This window comes from Melitaea cinxia, chromosome 10 (assembly GCF_905220565.1).
Source record: "Melitaea cinxia chromosome 10, ilMelCinx1.1, whole genome shotgun sequence".
In the NCBI taxonomy this organism is placed as follows: Eukaryota; Metazoa; Arthropoda; class Insecta; order Lepidoptera; family Nymphalidae; genus Melitaea; species Melitaea cinxia.
The window spans coordinates 255,175-272,229 of NC_059403.1; the positions used below are offsets into that span (position 1 = coordinate 255,175).

The window sequence follows — 17,055 nt, forward strand, 5'->3', positions numbered from 1 at the left end:
GTCCACGACAAATATTTCTATTTTTTTTTTTTCGTTCTTGTCCTTCCTAATATAGGCCATTGAGTATGAAACGTGTGCTAATGTTTATAAATTAAAAAAGAACTGTATAGTGATCATTTTTAAGTATTTTAACTACTCTGTTTTATAAGTACTATTAATGCAGATCAATTGCCTATCAGTGAAAGTCATTTATAACAAAAATAAAAATAACACACTTGTCGAACAACAATTTTTTCGACTTCACGAAATTAGATCGCTTGAGCGTCAAGACAGTTACGAGTCTTTCATAGTGATAGACGATGACTAACAGAATATATTCACATGTAAATGAGACACGTGTTCGAATGTGCCATTATGTTCGTATATTTGAACGGTATGAAGATATTATATTCATTTGTTTTTATCTCGCGCTGTTCATAAAATTCACACGGCCATCAACTTTTCAAAACAATATCGTGTTCCATATACACATACATAATTACGTTCGTTAAAACCGGTCAACGTTCTCACTAGAATTATCACATAATTGTTATGAATGAAGACCGCTAATTTACGTGAATTATAATGTACATAATTACACGCTATGTGCTGTATCTGTTACATGACGTCGGTATATGTTCTGAATGTTAACTAAATGTTAGAGAATGTGTATTTGTTAATTATTTTTACATTGTTTTGTTATTGGTATTTATTGAAGTAAAAATCTTTACTCACCCTTGACTTGCGGTGGAAGGTGAATGAGTGACAATAGCGTTACGAAAAGTGCGATCGGGCGAAGCGAACGGAAGTTGAGAGAGAGATATAAGTTAGTGAAGATAGAAAGCAAGAGAGTTACGTTTCGTAAGTTTTACTTCATTCGTGTGTTCTAAAGGACACTCGTTTTGATTTCATAGTTTCATACCTACTTATTGGTGTTACTAATATTATAATATTTTAATCATTCTATTAACAATACTAAGTTTAAATTTTGTAATGAAATTCACACGTTATCTAAATAATTTAATGCAATTATTATTAAAAAAATTTAATAACAATATTAAATATTAATTTTAACAAGTAAAAAAATTGTTGGTTAGAAAAAGTTTCTTTATATACACACACACACACACACACATCTAAAATCTCACACATCATAAATTTCGTATTCGAATTAATTGAACGATTTATTTTGTAACGTGAAGTGACTGTATTTTGTTCATTTATTATAATAAATACCTACCAACCTACTACCTATATACATTGTAGAGAAGGATAGGCAAGAAACTCCGCAGTTACTCTAAAACAACTGTGTCTCAGGTGTCGCTCATATCACCTCTTATAAATATTTAAATAAGTTGAATAGGCAAAAGAATTAGTTGTAATGAGTACTTCCGCCGTCAGTCGAGTTAGTTAACAGGTTCACTGTCCACAGCCCACATATGGGCTGTGGACTATCCACAACCACCAGTCCACAGCCCATATGTGGGCTGTTTATTCATACACTTTCTATGCTTTTTTGTGAGGTTGGACTTATAAGGTTTGCAGTTTACAAAAGTGGACTTGATAGAACAAACTATAAGCTATCAGAAAAGTATCGGGACATGAACGTCAGGCGTTTTTTTGATATTGTAAAACTAGGATAAAAAATGAAACCAAAAGAAAGGTATATTTTAATTGTTTATTCAATAATGTGAAAAAAAAACAATAGGGTAATGTAGGAACGATAGCAAATAAGATAAAAAAAAACTAAATCTCTACGTATGCGCCTGTGTGAAACAACTTAGGCAATAAGGCTTCAAACACGTATTGCAAATCGTCGAAACTTTCTTTGCCTTATTAGTGGCAGCCTTTGGTGTCTCACCATTCTGACGATGTATATTGTAACATCCCGCACATCTACGTCTCTTATTTTTCAGATCTTGAAGGAAATGTTGCGCTGGAGTTGGTTCTCGTGATGAGCTTGACACACTGCTTGAAGATTGCTGGGATCGCAGGACATTTGTTGGCACGTGTGTTTGATTTGGGTCAATTAGTTTTTTTGCGATCTCTGTTTGAGCATGTAAAATTGAGCACTTCTGTGAAGGGTTTAATTTGTTATATAAATAAATAGAATTTATCAAGGCTACGCCAAAAAGTACGTCAACTGCGATCTTTTTGTACCATGTAAGAGTCTTTCTAATTGGAGAATAAAAACTGGCAAGTTCGTCGGCGAGATCGATGCCTTTTTTTCTTTGGTTATACTCCAATATCATGTTTGGTTTCAAACGTGGGTTTCTATCAGAGGACATCGACTGTTCATCGCCATGAAACGTAGATATCATCAGTACGTCTCGTTTGTCTTTCCACTTGAGTACAGTTATGTTATTGCGTTGAGCAGAAATTTGCTCACCTTTCTTGAGTTTTTTATTTATGACCAGCTGAGGCAGATTTTTACGATTCTTACGCAATGTGCCACAGAGATCAGTTTTATGGCGAAGCAAATATTCCGCCAACGGGACACTTGTGTAAAAGTTATCGGCTATAATAATTCTTCCTTCGCCAAGTATTTTCTCACAAAGCTGAATTACTACGCTTCCTGGTTTATCTAAACCAGGATACTGTGGATCCTGTCCAGTATAAACTTTATACTGCCAGACATATCCATCGTCAGTTGTAGCCTTATAAATTTTCATGCCATATTTATGACTTTTGCTCGGATTATATTGTCGCATAAGTAATCGACCTTGAAATGGCACCATTGATTCGTCGACGACAACGCACTCATTAGGAGTAACGAGTTTTCTGCAATTATCCATAACAATGTCTATCAATGGTTGTACTTTATACAACCGGTCATTTGGGTCCCTTTCGGCGAAATTGTCGACAAAATGCCAACAACGCAAGATTGCCACAAAACGATTATATGACATGTTTATTTTGTGCATCAACGGATAGTAGAAAAAAGGATCAGTCTTCCAGTACGATTCCAGCGTTGGAAACTTGATAATTCCAGTTAACATGTATATGCCAAGAAATTTTTTCATTTCCGCGTTATCAACAGGTTTCCAGCGAGACATCCGACCACTTCGATTAGAAACCATTGTTTGTTCGGCATAAATGTTGGTTTGTTCCGTCATCAAGTTCAGCACATTGTCATCAACTATTGTACAGAATAGACTATACAAATTCGCTTCTTCAGGTATATTTTCAGTTTGAATAAAATCGTGATAAAGTAATGGCTGCCGAGATAATCCCTGGACTCTGTAATTCCAACCTTTTTGTTCGTCTTGTCTTTGTAGAATTTGTTCATAATGTGACCTATCATCACTTCTATCGGCTGCATCATCAGCTTTTGAAGAAGATCTAGCGACATGGCTACGAGGGTTCACTGGACTGTGGCTGCGTCGGGCTATTAGTGACGATGATGGTTGGGGGAGGACATTTCGACGAGTCACAGAAGTGCCAACGCTGGGGCTGCGCCGAACCACTGGTCTAATAATGTCATTGTGACTTACATCAGATTCCGGCGAATTTGGAATAAAGTCCGGATCAGCTACACTATCATCATCATATTCAATCGGCTCTTCATTTCCAACGCCTAAGCAGACACGATTTCCCACGACATCATGTTTTTCCGTTTCTTCTACACTACTATCTTCATCTGAACTCGAGCACTTTTCTTCTTCGCAGTCACTACTTTCTAAAAGTTTCAGTAATTGTTCGTCCGTGTATTTTTGACGACGACTCATTTTAAATAAAAAACAACAACAACTCTGACCAAATACAACAGAAGTTATAACTGACAAACAAAAACCATATGATTTTGATTATTGTTTGACATTTACACCACAGACAGTGACATTTGATGTATTGCCAGAGAGTAAAAATACATCGAAGGTAGTTCTATAAATAATTTTAGAATATATTGTCGTTTTAATTCAAAAAAGAAATAAAAAACACAACAATAATTGGAAAAAAATAACAGCCCATATCATGGGCTGTGGGACTTATACAACCAGCAGTCAACATTTTGTCCTAATAAGTCCACAGCCCGTATATGGGCTGTAATAAAAAAAACTATTTCAGTTGTTATTTTTATTTTTATTTATACATGTAACATCCCTTGAGACGTAAACTGACACAAATTTCACAAAAACCTACTTGGACTTGGGGGTCATTTCTTTCGATTTGACTTGGACTGTGAACCTGTTAACAGCTAGACCGTGTACCGTCGCTACAAGGCGTCACCCCCGCTTCCTGTTGCGCCCAATGCTGTCAAGAAACTCATCTAACAATAGGATATCTTAAATGAATCTTTAATTTTGACTCTTGGTGATTAGCATAGGAATCATGGGCTCATATATAATGCAATGTATGCACAGTATGCTTTTGTAAATGTAACGCGTGCGTGAGATTTTTTTATTGTATAAATTGTAATTCAAATTAGTATAAAATGGGAGACTTTTTTTCTGTACATTTTTAGTTAAAGAATTTTTAGCGAATGAGCTATTTAGGTAGGTAAGCTAATAATGAAGCAATAATATATCACCGTTTTTTATTAAAAGATAATAGAGTCAATAATTGTGTTCGCCTACAAAAGAAAAAAAAAACTTAAATTACATCGACAAGTAATACAACGGAGGTAGACGAAAAAATTAGTCAAGTAAATGCGCGTTATCAAAGATTATTCAAAAAGTAATAATCTGGCCTCGATCAAATTTAAACGCAACTACAAGACAAGATCAGATTTTGATTACAATAAGAATCATCAAAATCGCTACATCGAGTGTTAAGTTATGCGGTATAATACAACGTAGGTCGACGAAAAAGTAGTCAAGCAAATACGCATTATGAGATATAACTCGAAAAATATTTGTTAGATCTCAATTAAATTGAAATGGGATTACATGACATGCACCACTTTTCAATTAAAAAAAGAATCATCGAAATCGGTCCATCTAGTAAAAAGTTCTGAGGTAACATACATTAAAAAATTAAATACAGTCGAATTGAGAACCTCCTCCTTTTTGTAAGTCGGCTAGTAATAAAAAAAGGATTTGTAAGCTAAACATCGTTTTTTAGAAAGAAAGAGAAATACAATTAAAAATGTTACAAGATTATAAATTTAAAATTTTAGCTTAGTAATCTGTGGTATGTATGTGTGTATTACTAGGTCTGACTTCTTGCATGGCAAAACTAATAAATTCTTAAAATTAAAATAATAACAAATTTGAATAGAGTTAATATTCAGTTTTGCCAGGTTTTATCTTCAGTGCCCTGTTTTAACTTGCTATTAACATAATAAAGTTTAAAATTACACTCTGAAACCGCTTTAAGAGCCATTTCACAAAAATCGGTAACAATCCGCGAAATTGTAATATTTTGACGTCGTTAATCTCAGTGTTGGATGCAATAATGTAATTTATATTCTTGAAATATAAAAGAGCAACCTTTGTTGTAGTCCATAGTCAGATCAGAATTTTGATTTATATTATGTGTATAAAATTATTAACCTTTTCATCAGCCTCCTCCCTGGGTAAACGGTCGCAATGTATACTTTGAAGTCCTAATTTTCAATAACCTCTACGTTGAAACCATTTTAAAAATATATCATAATATGTGGAATATAATTTTGTTGTCCACTATCATAGATTTTTATTCCATTTGTATCTCTATTAAACGATTAAAAAAAATTTAAAGTTACGAATATTTTCCAAATAAGTACAATTTTAAAAGCGATATTTCTCTTAGAAAACTAAGAAATTTTAACGAACTATCTTCATCAAAGTAAACTTACATCATTAAGGAATACAAAAAAAAATAATTAAAAGATGTAATTATTTTTAATACATTTTATATTAAATAATAAAAAGATAGTATATATTGCCACGCATCAAGCCCGGTAAATCAGTCGAGCGCTAGCGCTCTTAGAGGTAAGGTCCACGCCAAATTCTGCGCAGCCGTCTCTTTCGCTCACACGCGCCAAGCGCCTGTTGTTATAGCGGATAAAACGCATTTGATACTTTCATAATAAAATATAAATAAAATAAACATATTACGAAAATGACTGTAAAATAATATAATGATAATTTCTGTAAACAAATGGATAATTTAATTTTCTTTTCTCACACTATCAATGCAAATAGGCATTTCAATCTGTTTGTCTTGTTATTTGTTAATTAATATGTTTGTCGGTGTCGATGTCATTAAATGCTTTTTTATTCATATCGTAAATATTAGATTCATTCGTAAACTGAAAAAACTAAATCAATTTAAAAAAATTGTTTCATAAAATTTGATTTTTTTAATTTTATTTTAAATTTATTGACTGTTGTTATATAACATACTTGAAATTTTTAACAAATTAATTATGTAAAAAACATTTTATACCATAGTTATAATTTTTATTATACATCAGAAAATGATCACGATGGTCTTTTGGTTGTCACACTATACGTACTAGCACAAAGATCGCGCGGCTCGTACGACTCGCGCGATGCGACCAAATTTACCTAAACTTGCAGAGCGTAAAATTGTGAAATGGCTCTTAAACACAAGGTTAAAATTAGTGAGAATTTAATTTTATTTCAATAATCAAGGAACTATCAAAATATGAACACCTTAACGTTTTCTTTAAAAAGGTATATATGTAATACTAGTACTATACCCGTGCGAATAATTCTCACTAAATAAGTATATTATCACTTTACAAAATTACAAAAAAGTATTTATACGTGAGTTGATTTGAAATTGAACAAAAAAATTACCGACCTTCAATAATCATGTTGACGTTGTGTCTCAATGTATATCTAATATAAATATATATATAATTTTGATAATTAATTTCCAAAAAAGCAATAACAAATTTTTAGTTGTTGATGACGGTAGAGCAAGCAATTATCTATAGCAAGCAATTATATATATAAAATGATATAAAATTTATGTGGAATAATTGTGAGGCTTTTTCTAAAAAGGGAGGCAAACATCTTAAACCTTAGCGTAATATATATGATATTTTATAAATGATACAAAAATTAAAATAAAATAACCCAAGAACACCTATTAATAACGGGTATCATGAGTAAGACGACCTTTACCAACATCCTTTGCTCTTTGAATATGGCCACCTTGCGAGATACGCCGCGGTGGGTTGTGTTGTAAGTTAGAGCGATATTAACATTGAAACTAATTAAATAATAACAATACGTGTTTCTGGCAGTCACGCGTTCGCTTTTTCCTGTTTAATTATAATTTACATTGCGCTAGCTAGCCGTAGCCATATGATTTTTTTTAATTGTTCCTAATTCTGTATACACGAAATATACAAACACATTTTAGCAATATTGTAAAAAATAGTCTTTTTTATAGTCTCCTTCTAACAAAACATTTTATAAATAAAAATTAAAAACAAAATCCAAAAATGTTTGGGCTCGTCCGGGATTTGAACCCGGGACCTCTCGCACCCTAAGCGAAAATCATACCCCTAGACCAACGAGCCGCTTATATGGTTCGTTTAAAATATGTATCGTTTGCGGAATCGAGACGTGATATTGGTTTATGGCTCTTAAAATATTGTTATCGTCAATTACGTTATTTATAACACACTATCTGTGCCCGCGACTTCGTCCGCGTAAAATTTAACAAAATAATTATTGTTCAATATCGCAGTAATAACATTAAAAAAAAATCTAAAGTAAAAGTAGCAAAGTTACTCCTTATTACATCAGCTATCTGCCACTGAAAGTCCCGTCAAAATCGATCCAGCTGTTTCAGAGATTAGCCGGAACAAATAGACAGACAAAAATTATAAAAAATGTCATTTTGGTATATGTACCGTGTATCGATATACATTTAGTAAAAAGCGGTTATTTTAATATTACAAACAGACACTCTAATTTTATATATTTGTATAATTAGATTACATCACTATGGCATACTTACTTCATTATGGCATATTAATTGCTAATAACTAACCGTTAACCTCTTATTTAATCTGAAACGGTTTGTTTGAACAATTTATCGAACCCCTGCGTTTTAGTCGCCGACCGCGTGTGTTCACGGTAAACATATGAAATCTTATGTAGATATTTTCCTAGGTTGTCGAGATAAGATTGCTGATAAAAATCCTTAAGGGTTGTGATGTTTATCAAAGATACGCTCTTACAGTTCCTTAAACCTACCAAAGAAATTTAACAAAACTAACACATAAATTAATTCTATTAAATATTAACACTATCATTAAAAGTTATGTTTGAAAAATAAGTCAACAGAGAAAAAAAGTCGTACATCGCTCTTGAAACTTAATGCCATAATTTCCCGAAAAAGTAGTCACGTGAGTTTATTCAAGTTAGACCCGCTCAGAACATTACAAACCAAGCTACATGCGTCAAGTACATCAATAATAATAAACTTATTAGCTAAACATAAAAGTACCAAGTGTTTCATATCACTTGACCGGTCTAATTACGTACAAACTAAGAGTAAGCGCTGACGACGTCCGCCGGAGACAGTAAATTTTATTGGCCTAAACGGGCCATCGCTCTGTCCTACTTTCACTCCCTAATCAAATTCAACTCTATCGATAAAGACATTGAGTGTAATTTTCGACATCCAGCGTCTAGTATAGTTTTATTAGAACATGCGAGATGTGAGCAATTGAAGACGTAGCCGTCGCGAGACGATCGCGGCGATAATTCGCTGTCTATTAAATAAGTAACTGCTCGTTCACGTGACCAACGAGCGGGCAATTAATCTGACAGCCGGCGACACTTGTTGCTGCTTGCTGGTGACTGAACGGTCTGTAGTACATCTATTTATTGTACCCGATTAGCATGATAGACGAGGTAAGTATATAGAGAAAGATTGGGATCGGCTAGTCTTGAAAATATGTAATGTTTGATGATTTTTATAATTACCTATGTTATGTTAATATTGTTTCGAGTTTATTGTTATGTGATTTGTGCAGGATTAACATTTAAATGTTTTGTTTTTTAATATTAAAAATACAATACAAAAAGAAGTTATTAATAGCTATTAATCAGCTTTTATTATAAGTTATAAGAAAGGTCTAGAACTTAAGAAATAAAATAAATTTTATACCGAAGTTATGAAATAGGTATCTCGTTGCAACCGCTACGAGTGTGAAGATTTACAGAAATCAAAATTCTAATATAAATATAGTAGTTCGTCATTGCACGGAGTTATTATATAAATAGTTATATATAAAAATTTACTACGATAATGACTGTGCCATTATATAGTATATAATATAGTATATACAACTTAACTAAACTTGTCCAGACTGGAGTCGGTACATTATTCAAATGAACAGAACTTTGACCTTCAACTTAGTATAGCCGAGGTGTTCGGTTTGGTATTTCGATAGGGTTGAATTGTTAAATTATTCAACTATGGGAGCTGGGCACGTGGATACGTCTGACGATGTGATGTGTATTTTAAGATCTTAAGAATTTCCTGCACCGGTAAATATCCCACTGCTAAAATAATTCCTATACTCTTGACAAAGAAGAAAGATTGGACAGTGTTATACTATAGTATCGAGTATCATTCCAGCCTATTGCAGTCCACTGCTGGACATAGGCCTCCACAAGTTCGCGTCAAAAATGCGTGAACTCATGTGTGTTGCCCATAGGCACCACGCTGGGCAGGCGGGTTGGTGACCACAGGACTGGCTTTGTCGCACCGAAGACGCTGCTGCCCGTCTTCAGCCTGTGTGTTTCAAAGCCAGCGGTTAAATGGTTATCCCGCCATCGGTCGGCTTCTTAAGTTCCAAGGTGATAGTGTAACCTTGTTATCCCTTAGTCGCCTCTTACGACACCCACGGGAAGAGAGGGGGTGGCTATATTCTTTGGTGCCGTAGCCACACAGCACAGCATAGTATCGAGTATACATTTGTCGAAGTTATTTTTTAGACGTCGAGATGTCGGTTTTCTCGCGATATTTTCTTTACTTTATTTAATAGTTTTATAAATTATACATGGTTTATAATATAACGCACAAAAGGTGGGTAAAGGTTTGCGTATTCAGCGCACGCGTTTCTTTCACAGCCGAGCACAAGATTTATTTTTAAGACGAATTGAGTATTTGACAATATTGTGTTAAACTGAAACTAATAGTCATTAATACAGAAACATTTAAAATTTTCTCTTTATTCTGTAATTCGTAGATATATAAAATTGACTAGCCCGTTGGCGCAGTTTGTAGTGAACCTGCTTTCTGCTCCGGATATTGTGGGCTCGATTCCCATCCCGAGTCTGGGTGTAATACATGTATTTAATAATAATAATAATACACTTATTGTTCACCAAAAGCAGAAATAATACATAGCAAAGAAAGAAAAATATTAACAATATATCCATTAGGTACAAAGGGCGGCCTTATCGCTAAAAAGCGATCTGTTCCAGGCAACCTTATTATTATTTATTTACAAATGTGCTCTTTACCAGTCGACTGTTACCTATAACCGACCGTGTGTGTATGTTGTAGTTGTGTTTCTTTATAAAAATAATGCCATACTAGACTAATATTATAAAGCTCAAAAGTTTGTTTGTGTGTTTAGTTGTTTAAACACGCTAATTTCAGGAACTATTGGTTCGGATTAAATGTTTTTTTTTTTGATGGATAGTCCATGTTTCAAGGTGGGCTCTATGTCTCTGTATCAACGCAAGTGAACCGCGGGGCACGACTAGTTTATATCTGATTTTGGTCGTTTCAAGTTTTGTCACTATTGCAAGCGCCATGTTCATATGATGTTAACAATCGTTCGGTGTGATTTGAAGCAATTTGCGAATTTGTAATAAGCGACATCCCAGCGCGTCTCATTTCGTTAGACAATCAAAGAGTGTCCGTCGCTCTCAATGAGTCTGTTCCGTTCTGACTGAGAACCGGTGGCGGGGACCGAGGGTATGACGTCACCTTGTCGTTCCAGATACGATAGATATTACTGTTCCTCTTATATTCGTCGTAGTTTTAGAATACAGCTGTTAAGGACAATTTTTTCTAATCCTATATTCGTAAAGAAGTCATTAGAGTTTAGATGGTAGTAAAAATATATAACAATACATACAGTATTACTTTTGTTATTTTACTTTTCCGCTAAGTACATGTTATTTAAGCTAACCAACTGATTGAAGTGATTTATCAATAGATCTTCCAATGGAAGGAATCCATCTTATAAATAGTCAAATTAAGATAGTTTCCTTGGTGCATGTTGCATCAAGGAAACACGTGAGGAGATTGCTCGCCGCCATGTCTGCGTCGCACGTGTTACGTCTTATACGCGGCTTCTTATTAGTCTATACGAATATTATATTAAAATAAAATGTGTTACTTATTATAAGATTTTACGGAACCTAATGAAAAACTAACTAATTGTTACGCTTCAGCTTGTAATATCCCACTACTGGACATAGGCCTCTTTCCCCATGTAGGAGAAGGATCAGAGCTTAATCCTCCACGCTGCTCCAATACGGGTTGGCGGATATATTCCCTACAACGAGTATCGATCGCTATCAGGTGTACACGATAACAACCGGGACCGACGACTTAACGTGCTCTCCGAGGCCCGGTGGGGAGACCCATAAGGACTGCACAGACAACCAGACCACTGCAAACACCTGTAGAATGGCCAATACAAATGTTTGTCAGTTAATAATAATAATTCTTGTCGCTAAAAAAGCAATTTCTACCGATTACATAATACTTTATTCCATACAATATGTAAAATATGTGTTTAATTAGGACCCATAACATAGGATTCTAATCGTACTGGGGGACTATAAGTCCTAAGCATTTATTAATAATTTATTAAGATTATAAGGGTGTTGCGTTTGTTTGGTTGCAGGCATCGTGTCGGTGTCGGACGGGAACGTGGAGCTGGCGCCGATTCGTGAGCACTGGCGCGACCTGCTGGCGCACTACGCCGGCCCGGTGTCCGTCATCGTCGTCGTGCTCCTGTTCGCTGTGCTGCTGCCTCTTTTCGGGTGAGAATTGACTCTTGATTGAGATTGCTGGTCTCTTATGTTCTCTATTTGTTGACCTGATCGAACTAGAAGTTTTATTAAACGAAACAACACTTTAAACGTAGTAATTTAATAACTTATTTAGGTATTAGTATATACTTATGTCTATAGCTCTGTGTCCGCTTATCCGCGAAAGTCCCTATAGCAGTAGTTTCTATGTTGAGCCGGGTCCTCAACTATATATATTAAGTTGTTAGGTTCGCTTTCGGAAATCCTGGTTTCCTTATCATGGTACCAAACTAGGGATATCTCCTTTCCAACAAAAAAAGAATTATCAAAATCGGTACATCCAGTAAAAAGTAATGTGGTATAGTACAACGTAGGTCGACGAAATAAGCGTCAAGTAAAAACGCATTATTAGATATAACTCGAAAAGTAGTTATTAGATCTCAAATAAATTTAAATGGGACCAAATGACACACACCACCTTTCGTTTAAAAAAATTGTTGAAATCGGTTCACCCAGTCAAAAGTTCTGAAGTCACATACATAAAAAAAATACAGTCGAATTGAGAACCTCCTCCTTTTTTGGAAGTCGGTTAAAAACTACGAGCTGTGTCCGGTGTTCAGTCCTATGTAAAATTATGCTCACCAAACTACCACGCGAGCAACACGACGGATTGTGTTCCAGCTGTTTAACAAAATTGTTAGGATATGTAATGTCATCATCATCATCATTATTACAGCCTATACAGTCCACTGCTGGACATAGGGCTCCACAAGTTTACGCCAAAAATAACGTAAACTCATGTGTTTTACCCATAGTCACCACGCTGGGCAGACGGGTTGTCGACCGCAGGGCTGGCTTTGTCGCACCGAAGACGCTGCTGCCCGTCTACGGTCTGTGTATTTCAAAGTCAGCAGTTGGATGGTTATCCCGCCATCGGTCGGCTCTATAAGTTCCAAGGTGGTAGTGGAACTGTGTTATCCCTTAGTCGCCTCTTACGACACCCACGGGAAGAAAGGGGGTGGCTATATTCTTGAGTATCGTAGCCACACAGTATAATATGTAATATGTGGCGCGATTATTCTGTATTCGTTACTACACATTTATTATTAACTTACATATGTTTTTTCCCGATTCTTCCAGCTTGTTTTGGTGCTGTTGTCAATGGTGCCGGGTGGGGCGGCGGCGCAGGCCCTTCGACCGAAAGTACGACGCCTGCCTCAAGGGAATACTCGCCATCGTGTTCATCGGTCTCCTCACCTTGTTCCTGTGAGTTATGCACAGTACTTGTCAGTCTATGAACAATACAGATCAGACACACACTCACAGACAGCTTCATCTTTAGTGTGCCGTCTACGTTTTTGGTTGTGCTATGCTGGGGTCGTATTGAGCCACGAATTTTTTGACTTTTACTCTTAGATTTTCTTTTTGGTGTTGGGATATGTAGACAACGTAATTGTTGTTCTAAATCACATAAAAAGAAATAACATTAGAACAGTAAATGTAATTACATGTTTCGTTTGTTAAAATTAAATTTGAGCGTGAATTAAAACCACCTGCGAGGCCCCAGAAAGTAAAATCGTAGTCTCAGTGAACGTACGGTTTCCGACAAGCGGTAAGAGGTCCGTGGCGTGTCAGGTTCGGCGTGGTGTGCGCGTTCGCGACGGACTCGCAGATCGAGAGCGGCGCGGCGCGCACGCCGGACGCGGTGCGGCGCGGCGTGCGCGACGCGCGCGTGTTCCTGAACGCCACGGCGGCGCACGCGCGCCACCTGCTGGTGGACAACTACGCCGAGCTGGAGGCGGCGCTGGGCGACGCGCTGGCGGCGGGCGGGCGCGCCGTGCTGCGCAAGCTGGACGACTTCACCAGCGCCACGTCCGTGCGCCAGCTCAGCCACATGGCCGCCAGCCTGGAGCGCGTGCCCGGCGCGCTGCGCGACGTGCAGCGCGCCACCGCCGACCTGCGCGCGCGCGCCGAGGAGCTCAACGCCGGTGAGTCCCGCCCGCCCGCGTCTCCTTCTGCTTGAGAAGCTACTCGCTTCAATCGAGTCATTATGTTCTTGAAATTATTTCAAACGAGTGTCGCCCTTACGGCAGTACGTCGTTTTATTCCAGCTCGTAAGCAATATGTCCCCCACGTGTATTTTTTTGAAGTAGACGCATCATTAGTCACGCGTCAAAACTTAAATCGTATCTTTATTCACAACAAATATTCTTCAAATAAGATCAGTTTACGTGAGAGTCGTAAGTGTGAGCCCGCGGCCGCAGGTCTGCGGCAGGTGAAGTCGTCGCTGCTGCGCACGCTGGCGCGCTGCCAGGAGCCGCAGTGCGTGCAGCTGCAGGAGAAGTACAAGATCGGCCAGCTGGACACCGAGATACAGTACAACAAGGTGACCGCTCGACCGCACCTACATAATGTCGTTTGTTCTGTCTCGCATCTATACTTAAAAGTGACCAATCGTGTCTATTCGTTCCACGCACTCATGGACAGATGCTGGATAAATATTTTCCGACGGTACGTAAATCCTATCTATAACTTTTACCCGTCTGACTAGTCGGCTCCGCCGCTTATCGGTATACGTAGTTTTGTACGAAACATAGTATCTGTTGAGTAACGAGCCGTGTACGCCAGATCCCGGACGTGTCGGAGCTGCTGTACAACGTGACGCAGCTGGTGGACGGCGACATGCGCGCCGAGATCTCAGCCGGCCTGGAGGTGTTCTCGGGCATCAAGCGCACCGTGGACCAGCACATCCCGCGCGTGCGCGAGGCCGTCACGGACACGGGCCGGCGCCTGGCGGGCGTGGCGGACGAGCTCACGTGGGCGGCGGGCAACGTGAGCGAGCAGCTGGCGCGCTCCCCCGTGCCCGACGTGCTGCAGGAGGCGCACCGCCGCTACGGGCCCTACCGCAGGCACGGCACGCGCGCCGCCTCCGCCGCGCTGCTGGCGGTGAGCGCCTCGCACACTCGCGCACGCGCACACACACGCACACACACACACACACCGTGCCCGACGTGCTGCAGGAGGCGCACCGCCGCTACGGGCCCTACCGCAGGCACGGCACGCGCGCCGCCTCCGCCGCGCTGCTGGCGGTGAGCGCCTCGCACACTCGCGCACGCGCACACACACGCACACACACACACACACCGTGCCCGACGTGCTGCAGGAGGCGCACCGCCGCTACGGGCCCTACCGCAGGCACGGCACGCGCGCCGCCTCCGCCGCGCTGCTGGCGGTGAGCGCCTCGCACACTCGCGCACGCGCACACACACGCACACACACACACACACCGTGCCCGACGTGCTGCAGGAGGCGCACCGCCGCTACGGGCCCTACCGCAGGCACGGCACGCGCGCCGCCTCCGCCGCGCTGCTGGCGGTGAGCGCCTCGCACACTCGCGCACGCGCACACACACGCACACACACACACACACCGTGCCCGACGTGCTGCAGGAGGCGCACCGCCGCTACGGGCCCTACCGCAGGCACGGCACGCGCGCCGCCTCCGCCGCGCTGCTGGCGGTGAGCGCCTCGCACACTCGCGCACGCGCACACACACGCGCACACACACACACACCGTGCCCGACGTGCTGCAGGAGGCGCACCGCCGCTACGGGCCCTACCGCAGGCACGGCACGCGCGCCGCCTCCGCCGCGCTGCTGGCGGTGAGCGCCTCGCACACTCGCGCACGCGCACACACACGCACACACACACACACACCGTGCCCGACGTGCTGCAGGAGGCGCACCGCCGCTACGGGCCCTACCGCAGGCACGGCACGCGCGCTGCCTCCGCCGCGCTGCTGGCGGTGAGCGCCTCGCACACTCGCGCACACACACACACACACACACACACACACACACACACCGTGCCCGACGTGCTGCAGGAGGCGCACCGCCGCTACGGGCCCTACCGCAGGCACGGCACGCGCGCTGCCTCCGCCGCGCTGCTGGCGGTGAGCGCCTCGCACACTCGCGCACACACACACACACACACACACACACACACACACACACACCGTGCCCGACGTGCTGCAGGAGGCGCACCGCCGCTACGGGCCCTACCGCAGGCACGGCACGCGCGCCGCCTCCGCCGCGCTGCTGGCGGTGAGCGCACACACACATACACACACGCGCACACACACACAAACACACACACATACACACGAACGTACACACAAACACACACATGTGCGCGCACTCAGGCACACACACTTGCATATGGTCCAATTTCAAACACATAGTTGAAACACCGTACCGATCTTGTGTTGGAATCAATACGTACTGTCGTAACTACTTACAATAAACAGTGCCACACGCATAAGCACACACACAAACAAACTAACTTACGCAAAAATAATCTTTCACACTTTTATTTCGTTATCCCACAAATATCTGACATACGCTATAATAAAATAAATAAGTACACTATCTACACTGTATATTTATACACGCACTCACAGCCCCATCGTCCATATACGTGTGGCGACATCTATCTCGACACATACAAACTAGAAAAAACTGACGTATCCTATATTTTCGATGGGGGATGAAGACCTTTACACCGATGTTCCTCACATACCCCCAAATACGCTACCTCATATAGCGACCGCTACTTACCCCTCTTCCCTAATTTTGACCGGTCCCCTACTCACGTGTGTCTGGGGTGTCCGCAGGTGGTGTGCCTGATGTCGTGGGGGCTGGTGTGCGGTGTGTGCGGCAAGCGGCCCGACGCGTACGGCGCCAGTGACTGCTGTAACAAGGGCGCGGGCTCCTCTTTCCTGCTTTGGTATGAGACACTGTTTATTATGTTCAATTTACATTTATTATATTGCAGTATTTTATTTTCATTGTTGATCTCCAAATATCCTTGAATGAATGAATTGTTATGTGGATGTGCTTTTGGTATACTATCAGGTCGTACTATTATTACTGAGTGTCATGTCTGTGTTCGCAGCGGTATGTGCTTAATATTCGGCGTGGGCGGTATCATCGCGATCGTGATGTTGGTATACTTCGTGGTTGGCATCACAGCGCAGAGGTTCATTTGCGATCCGCTCACGTAAGATTTTTTTAAAAATATTTTAGTAAAGTAATATGCCAGTAAATATT

General features: G+C 40.5%; 1 protein-coding gene and 1 non-coding gene across 2 annotated transcripts in view; one reads left to right on the top strand and one right to left on the bottom strand.

Moving 5' to 3' along the window:
* Positions 1–17,055, top strand: part of LOC123657175 (prominin-like protein) — a 66,894-nt gene that overhangs the window by 39,591 nt on the left and 10,248 nt on the right. The window contains exons 2-8 of the mRNA XM_045592750.1: positions 11,822–11,960; positions 13,089–13,214; positions 13,584–13,936; positions 14,213–14,334; positions 14,577–14,894; positions 16,620–16,732; positions 16,901–17,005. Coding sequence (XP_045448706.1) covers positions 11,822–11,960; positions 13,089–13,214; positions 13,584–13,936; positions 14,213–14,334; positions 14,577–14,894; positions 16,620–16,732; positions 16,901–17,005 — 1,276 coding nt within the window. The remainder of the gene's footprint in view (positions 1–11,821; positions 11,961–13,088; positions 13,215–13,583; positions 13,937–14,212; positions 14,335–14,576; positions 14,895–16,619; positions 16,733–16,900; positions 17,006–17,055) is intronic.
* Trnap-agg lies at positions 7,385–7,456 on the bottom strand. Its single transcript has one exon. It is a non-coding gene; the product is annotated as a tRNA-Pro (tRNA).